General features: G+C 39.7%; 1 protein-coding gene across 1 annotated transcript; it reads left to right on the top strand.

Moving 5' to 3' along the window:
• The first annotated feature begins 3,493 nt into the window (after positions 1-3,493).
• Positions 3,494-4,105, top strand: LOC147614226 (protein SMALL AUXIN UP-REGULATED RNA 9-like). The gene has a single exon (XM_086780425.1). It carries the CDS (start codon positions 3,494-3,496, stop codon positions 3,926-3,928), a length of 435 nt encoding a protein of 144 aa, XP_086636551.1. The 3' UTR covers positions 3,929-4,105.
• The last annotated feature ends 5,223 nt before the right edge of the window (positions 4,106-9,328 follow it).

Genomic DNA, 9,328 nt, shown 5'->3' with positions numbered 1-9,328 from the left:
TGCCTTCAATGGATACTCCAGGTGTTCTTAGAGTAGTCATCAATAAAGTTCACAAAGTAGAGATATCCCTTGATCGATGGTGTCCTCAAAGCACCACATACATCACTATGTATAAGCTATAATTTGTGGATAGCTATTGATGATCCATTTTTTTGGAATGATGTCCGTTGCATCTTGCCCAAAATGCACCCCTCACATACATGTTTTATAGGGGCCTCAAGCTTTGGCAACTCTGACATCATCTCTTACCTTTCAAGGCACAACAAACGACCAAATGTCAAGTGACCAAAGCAGGCATGCCATAGCTCCATGTCACTCATAGCACATGTGGTAGTATAGATGCTAAATTAACCATTTAAATCAATATCTAAACACAACAAAAACAAGAAATTAAGCCAAAATTAAGCTGAAACACATTCTTTTCACAAAACAAAAAAGAGACCAAAAAGCAATCTAAAATCACCACAAATCTCCACCAAACCAACTGTTTTTGTGGGAATCCACTACTAGGGGTTATTCATAGATTTAGAGAGGAAATAACAGAATAAGCCAAAGGATTGCTCCTCAACAAATGGTGCCAAAATTGTTATTGCCTAAAATAGATTCATGAGAGATTACCTTAGCTTCAGCCTCTCCTAGAAACACATTCACAAGAGATTACCTTAGCAAGTTATAATTATCGTTGGGGATCTTTCCAATGGCCGAGCTCGAGCACACCACTTCAAGAGCTCTACACCTCCTTGGGTAGTCGTTTCTGTCACTGTCTACGTTGGACTATGGGTCCTCGTCCCTACTAGCATGCATTAGAGAAGAAGATTAGAGAGAGAATCAACAAGAGCAAGACTCAATTATACAAATGGGAGAGTATCTTGCATTATGAGAGAAAATGACTAAGAGAGAGAATAAGAGAGTCAATGTTGGAGAGAGAGTTAGAGAGAGAGAGAGAGAGAGAGAGAGAGAGAGAGAGAGAGAGACATGTCTTATTTGGGAGTTAGAGGGTTAGACAATGTGAGAGAGAGAGAGAGAGAGCGAGAGCGAGAGAGTGAGAGAGAGAGGGTTAGATTAGATAGTTAGAGACTGAGAGGGTTAGAGAGTAAGAGAAAGAGTGAGAGTTAGAGAGAGAGATATTATATATATACATACATACATATATATATATATATATATATATATATATATATATATATATATATATATGTGTATATATATATATACATACATACATACATACATATATATATATATATACATACATATATATATATACATACATACATACATACATACATATATATATATATATACATATATATGTATACACACACACACACACACACACACACACACACATATAAGTTTTCTAAAAAATATTTCTTTTTGGTTTAAAGGGAAAAAATAAGCTAGAGAGAAGGGTAATCAACCCACCAAGGCGGGTTTGGGCCACTCTCTATTCCCTATACGGAGAGAGAGAGAGAGAGAGAGAGGCAAAGATCGAAGAAAGGCTCAACATGGCACATGTCTAATAAACACCAAATGTACTATACACAAGGTTAAAAAAAGCATACTAGATTGCTACTAAAATAAGTAATTTCACTATTTTTGTACTCTCAAAACATGCAAAGGATTATAACCTTATTGAAATTTATATCGTTCAAGCAAACATTGATTATTCATCGTGAAGTTGGATTTGACTAGTTGCATGGGGAGGACCATATTGGTGGAAAATTAAAACTATGCTTAGAGTTTCCTACACACATATTGCTTGGGTAACAAGGTGTTGCAATAAGGGGTCATGAAACAGCCATTGTTGTAGAGGATGGACCTCGACCCAACATGGAGGCAATAGGGCGACTGTTTATCAATTTGTTTTTTGACCAGACAACATCCGTGCCACTTGCACATTGTGTGTGTGTGTGTGTGTGTGTGAGAGAGAGAGAGAGAGAGAGAGAGAGAGAGAGAGAGAGATAGAGAGAGATGTAAGAAAGCTACAACAAGAAAGCTACAACATATAGATGTGGCATGTGACTAATAAATGCCAAGTGTATTAACTAAAAAAAGCACGCATACTAGATTTGCTACTAAAATAAAACAAGTTGCAAATATCCCTATGCAAAAGGGGTGTCTTGCCACTATGCCACTAAGTACAATTTCTATTATAAACAATAATTTTATTTACACAAACAATAAATGCTAATCAAAAGATATCTATAGTGAAATTCTGAACTCGAGATTGCAACACAAACAATAAATGCTAATCAATAACTATAAGTGCTAATCAAAACATATCTATATGAATTGAAGATTGCCAAAAAAAACCTCTACCCATGGATTGGTTATGATTGACTTTTTATTATAAATAATATCTGTACTTCCACAAACAATAAAGGCTAACGAGAACAAATCTACACTAAATCCAAAAACAAAAAAATTCCAAAACCTTTTTGTTGATGGGGTCCAACAAAAAAAAAACATATTAGATTTGCTACTAAATTAAAATAAACTTGAAAACATGAAAAATGATTGCAACCATAAAATCATCTCGTCAAATTAAGAAGCAGGCATTACATTAAAAAAAGAAAATCAAGTAGTGAACCCATGATGGTGGCTTGTGCAACTTGGGTACCATGTATCCTGGAGCCAATCCTCATGTGTTTGGGAGGATCCCATGATGATAGCTTGTATGCAACTTAGGTACCATGTATCCTGGAACCAATCCTCATCTGTTTGGGAGGATGAAAGATGGGAGTTGCTGTGCAAATTACTGAATTGCAGAGCAAGTATGATCTGGAGTAAGTAGAGGGCTCTTATTCTCTCGAGCAAGTATGATCTGGAGTAGGTAGAGGGCTCTTATTCTCTCTTTTTGTGATGATATAATATGCTGTAATTTCTATCTTTTTAAAGCTTAATATTATAAATATTCTGCTAAAAAAATCCAATTAAATAATATAGTCATGTACTAAGGTTGTATTAATTAAATACCACGTCATTATATTATTTGTGTGTGAAGCCATGTTTGAATTTGGTGGGGGTCGAGGGAGTAGCGCGCGCGAGGCTTTCTTTTCTTTTCCTTATCGTTTCTTCGAACGTCTCTCTCTTTCTGGTCGCTTCTCTCTTCACTGGTCGCTTCTCTCTTCACTGTGTCAAACCCTCCCTCGTCTCTCTCCTCTCCCTCTACCCTTCCATACGCCTGCACACTCCCACCACTGTCAACCTCTTCATCTTCGCCTGCTCTTCCCTCTAGTTCTCGTGGTTCCTCTTGCCGTTTCCACCCTATTGCTGCAGAACACGCTGGAATCGCAGACACAGAAGCGAGGAAAGAAGTTAAGACCGCAGGGTCGCAGCGAAAGCCGAGAAGGGTTGCACAGAACGAAGCAGCAGCAGAAGCAGAAAATAGGTAGCAGCAGAAACGCAGAAGGAAAGCGAAAAGGGACACAGAAGCCATAGCGGTTCAAGAAGCAGAAGAATCCGGTGACGCCTTCCCAGGTTTTGCAGCATGAAGACGCTCGTCGCCAAATTGAAGAAAGCTGTTCGAAGCAACCGCCACCGCTATCTCCATGGCTCGATCCCGCGTTTCTGCAGCGATCCCTCTTGCAAGAAGAGAGGCAAGTGCTCCTGCCCTCCGCCTGATGTCCCGCAGGGTTTCCTGGCCGTGTATGCCGGTCGAGAACGGAAACGCTTCGTTATCCCTGCCATCTATCTGAATCATCCTGCTTTTCGTTTGCTGCTTGAGAAGGCCAAAGAAGAGTTCGGGTTCAGCCAGAAAGGGGGCCTCAACATGCCGTTTGAAGTGCTTCTCTTCGAGCGTTTTCTCTGGCTGGTCGGGCATGGCGATCCCGCTCCTCCACGCGAATTTGGAGTGGAAAAACTGGAGCAGTATTACCGGGAGAAGTATCACTTGTCAATGGAAACCATACATCTAGACGATTGAGTCTATACAGTTTTCTTGTATTCTGTTTTGTTCTCTTTGCAAATGGAAAACTGGGACAAGTTCATTTAGGTACTCTTTGATTTAGGTCCTTCTTGCTCTGACATTTAGGGCATATGATCTGAGGTCAAAGATTTTTAAAAATTTCAGACATTAATCAATGAAGTTCCTATTTCTGTTTTTCAAGGTTCTTCTTATTAAGTCTACTGAATTTATCAGTGAAGAAATGCAAGAAAAGAACATTCATCTATATGTAATACAGTGCTAGAACTCACAGTTAGCTTATCCATTACTGTTTTCTGAAACTGTTGATGATGGTCTGACCTTGTCAGGTTTCCAGGTTCTTCTTTGCTACCGTTCGAAGCGATCTTTTCGTTTTCCCTTCCGGAGTCCCTAGGTCTATTGAGTCAACCTCACTCTCATGTTATGGGGTTTCGTGTTCTGAGTGGAGTCCTGATTAGGGGCAGGCTAAATTTTTGATTGCATGTTTATTGAGTGCATTAGAAGCATTGCAATCTTCGGTCTTTCGGTGCAGGATCCTAAGCTAGTTATGCTTTCAAGGTTTTTGAGTCAGGTTTGATGAGAGAAATGTGAGGGAGTAGATCTTCCATCCTTATCAAAGATTCTTGAGTGTATCTATTGAGTTTTTGCACATGATTCTGTTTATCTGGTTTTCACTTAGTGCATGCATGAAGCTTTTCTGAGTGCAAGAGGTGATCTCAAAATCAGGTGGTTTTCCTATCGCTGCCTGAGCGCCACATCTTTTCATCATCTGTTAAAACAGCTCACAGAAGCTTTAGAAACTTTTCATTGTAGTCTGAGGTGGTATAACAATTTCTGGATCTGATTTTGGTCTGATATGCTGAATCGGAAGCCTGCATGCATACACAAGGGGAGCACATGTCTGAATTGCAAAGGTAACCTGTGGGGATGTAGATGTATGACTGGCTGCCCTATCTGGCATACCCTAAGTGCATTGCAGCTCAGTTCTGAGTCTGTTCAAGATGTCTTCTGGGTTTTCCTCTCTTTTTGTGCAGGTTGGGTTCAATCCTGCTTGGTAGATTGGATTGCAGTCCAACGCTGAAGTTTGAACCTGTCTTGAGGTTGATAAATGTAAGGAAGTAGGTATCTGCTCACTACTGTCCAAGAGACGTGATTCGCAAGATGCCATATGTTCTTGCTACTCTTTTGTTTGTTTATTGCTTATATTGAATGCATGTGGCCAAGTATGATCATGGTTTTTCATGAGCTTTAAGAACCGCTTGTAAAAATGTGAGATTAGACACCAAAGATTATTCATGATAAAGTCGTTGATTGAAGCTTTGTATGCTGACTCATAGAGTTGGGACAAGCTACTGCGCATGCATGCGTGTGTGATTTGGCTGACTGTCTGTCTCTTCTTCATGGCTGAATCTACCCTTCACCTGATAGAAACTCACCATGGGGGTTTGTTCACTGAGGGGGAAATGTTTTCATGCGTGAACCTGCGCGTGCTCTTGAAGACCTACCATTTTCCTAGCTAAAACCTATGAGCTCCTCAACTAAGGTATCACAAAAGAGGAGCAATTACTAACTTTTGAGAAAAATCACATGATCTTATCATGTTTATCCAAGAAATATGGATATATTATTAAATTATGTATTTTTTATATTCCAAGAAAAAAACATTGATATTACATGATGGCTAGAAAACAAGCAAAATTCAATATTAGGAGTTACATGTGAGGGTGGCATGGAGAGAGATTGGTGGATTTAAGACACGTGAATGTAGGCATATATAAAGGAGATCATGCCCATGTTAGAGACTCCTCTCCATTTACTTAATCACCAAAAGTAGGAAAGACAAGGAGTTCATGGGTCTGTAGAGGAGATCATCCCTAGATACATAGTAGGATATACTGAAGTAATGTCACTTAAAAAAGTATAAGAAATAGCTTTTAAAATTATCCGGTAGTTCTAGATCTTTATTTTTTAAAAATTTCATAGTAAATCATGCTTTTTTTTTTTGGGATAAGATTTAACCCATTGAATGCGTTCAAATGGCATTTTCCCTTCAATTTGAGTGGTTAGATGACTATATTTAGACATTAGATGTGAGAGTTATGGCAATTTTATAAAGTTGTCCCAAGTACTTTCGCTAGCAAAAGTACTTGGGCTTGCCTTCTTTCACTCTAGAGAAAGTACGTGGGCTTGCTTTCTTTCACACCAAGTTATCATAGTTCATGTGCATGGAGTGGAGATCTTGCTATCTTAGGGACTCCTTAAGTACTTTCTCGAAGAGGGTAAATAGAGAGGAAAAGCAGGTCATGGTAATATAATGGAGAACATAGCCATGCTATGGACTCTTCCTTGGGTACTTTCTACAAGTAATTAGGTAGGATATGGAGGTCATGTGTGCTTGTAGAGGAGGCCATGCCAAGAAATTTTATTGAACATGTATTCCCACTAACTCTTTTTTCTAGTATGTTGTATAATTTCTTGGATAAATATATAATTTAATGCATGTGAAAAATTATAGCTCGGTATTTTTAACTTGGAGGTTTTAGCTCGGTAAATGTGCATACCCTTGCTCTTGGCATTAGTAATGTGAGTGGTGACATGAGTGGTTATGTCATTGCCCTTAGTCTGTGCTGCCTGGAGTTCATGATTTGATGCTTTGTGAGTAGACGCTATGGAGTTAGGATGACACTTAGGTTTCATTGGTATAGCAAGGGGTTTGATATTTAGACATTATATGCCATAAGAAAATTGGCCATGCTTTTTTTGCATGTTGGTTCCCAATCTTTGTGGTTTTATTGCTTGCCTCAAATGGGTCTTTGGAGGTAGGGGTGTATTGCTATATGAAAGGCTTGTGCTCTTTCTTGAAGGACTCACGAGTGCATGGTGCAAGAATGCTATGGACCTAGGTGTACTCACTCTATGGGGTCGCGGACCCTCCTCGAGTCTGTCTACCCTTGTGGATCTCGTATGGGCGAAGTGTTGGCCGACATCATTTGTGGGGGCTAGTGTCACCACGAAACGCATTTCAGGAGCCCTAAAACGAGAAATGCCTGAAACGTTTCGGGGTTTCATGAAACTCTATGTGAAACCTTGAAACTGAAATGGCTAAAAAAATTGGGGGTTTTTGTAAAGAATGCTTCAAATGCCCCGTTTGGGCCTGCGTGAGGACGGTGATACAACGTATGGTGGTTGACTAGGAGTGGCTTGCTTGGTTTGAGTCTAGCTCACTTGCTATGCTGTTAGTCAAATCCAAAATACCATTTACAACAATGAGTTTTGGGCATATGCAGATGCCATTCAGGCCGCACTTGTTCCCATTATCTCGGTGTTGCGCTTATGTGATAGTGAGAGATCTACTATGGGGCTACTTTATGAGTTCAGGAAGAGACTCAGGCGTGCCATATGTGATTACATAATACTTAGTGTGCCGAGTGGTACATATTTTTATATAAGTTTTTGGATCCTTATTTCTAAATTCCTAATTCACTAAGTTTAAGATGCTATTTTGTCTTTGTAGGGTGGCCTCTGTGTTAGAGATCTTAGTGGTCTTGGTTTCGACGGCCAATTCATTATGTGGCTCATCTTCTCCACCCTTTGTGGAGAAGTGATGCACACAAGTTAGATCATGTGCTGCTTTTTGGTTGGAATGACTATGTGAAGAGGCTTTACCATAGTGATGGGAGAGTGTAGAATTAGCTAGAGGAGGACCTCCTGGAGTATAGAGGTAACGGGGGTAATTTCTCCCTAAATTCCTAAGTCACGAAGTTTAAGATGTTATTTTAGACCTTTGTAGGGTCGATTCTATGTTAGAGATCTTTGACAGAAGGTGGACTTGGTTTCAATGGCCAATTCACTACATGGCTCATCTTCTCCACCCTTTGTGGAGAAGTGATGCACATAGGTCAGATCGTGTGTTGCTTTCTGGTTGGAATGACTATGTAGAGAGGCTTTACCATAGTGATGGGAGAGTGTAGAATCAGCTCAAGGAGGATCTCTTGGAGTATAGAGGTAACATGGGTAATTTCTCACATGTAATTGCAAAGGATCCTGAGAATCAGGTCTTTTCAGTTTCTAGTTTGAAGGTTTTAATCCCACTTTCCAGGATTTGGCTATGCGAGTTCTCTCACAAGAGGTAAGCTCCTCTAGCACAGAGAGATTGTGGAGTATTATGGGTGACTTACATACAAAGGATCACAATAGGTAAGTTTTACAATTTAGTTATTCATGACTCATGAGTGACGAGTCTTTCGTAAGATTTTATAATGAGTGAGTGGTGGGCCATGGCTAACAAAGCTTGGTTTTTTTTAAATGTTTTCAGGCTCAACACCTCCTAGGTAGACAAATTGGCATATGTCCGAGTCTTGGAGAAGGTTGGAGGATTGGATGGTGCAGGCACAGTGAGGTGGATAGTGAAGCAAGTAGACCATAAAAAGATTGTTGTTGAGCTTGTAAGCATCTTAAACATTCAGCCAGAGGATGATGCATATGATTTTATTTGAGAGGACATGATGAGGTTCACATGCCACACTCGCTCTACTACACGACATCATCATGGAGAGACATTTTCCTATTGTTGCTTGCTGTTGTAGAGGCTGCTCTAGATAGAGAGTTGTGGAGCCTTCTAGGTGGGGGATTTTTTATGGTGACATTTTCTAGTGAGCGCTTTTTGGGAATCAGGCAGTGGATTCCAAAAAGATAGCATATCCTCTACATTGAGGTTATTGCTTCAAATTGAAAATAAAACCAAGTTCATTCACGTACAACTTTCAAATACAAAAATGTGAAAACCATCATCTTTACTACTATGGGCCTCGCTTGTCCTCCAAGGTGAAGGCACAAAGTAAGCGAATGATGTTCGTACCCTTCCGCACCTCCTCTAGCAAGACATGCTCAGACGATTCATTAATAAAACCATGGGCTCACCATATTGCAAAATTAAGCCTACCACTTAAGCCTTCACTTTAGCCTTCACTTGAGAAATAGCATCATCATTGCCAGGAAGTGGAAAGGATATGAGACATTTCCATGCTTATGCACCATCTATGGGCTTTTGCTTGACCTCCACATTGGTGGCCTCCCTCTGGATACGTGTAGCAACTTCAATGCTAATACTTTATGAGGCCATCACAATCAATATAAAGGAGGGTTTAGGGTGGTGTACTCTACTAACAAGGCTTGGTGGCAATGGTGATTAACAAAGTGCTTTGGATCTTATCTCTATATTTATAGCAGTGGGAGAGGTGTACTCTACTTTTGCAACAAACAAAATACAAAACACATTTTGTCTTTTTTAATGTCAATAATAAAGGCATATTTTCTCAAATTTCTACACAATTTTAGATAAGGGGTTGTGTGTTTTGTGAAGCACCTTGATCCTATATATTGGATTTTTTTTAAAACATG

Source organism: Cibotium barometz, chromosome 42, assembly GCF_041138505.1.
Source record: "Cibotium barometz isolate CiBa-2024 chromosome 42, ASM4113850v1, whole genome shotgun sequence".
Taxonomy (NCBI): Eukaryota; Viridiplantae; Streptophyta; class Polypodiopsida; order Cyatheales; family Cibotiaceae; genus Cibotium; species Cibotium barometz.
This window is presented reverse-complemented; position numbering and strand designations above follow the sequence as displayed.

What these genes read in the sequence shown, in the direction of transcription:
- LOC147614226 (XM_086780425.1), top strand. Translation starts at nt 3,494, where the DNA reads ATGAAGACGCTCGTCGCCAAATTGAAGAAAGCTGTTCGAAGCAACCGC.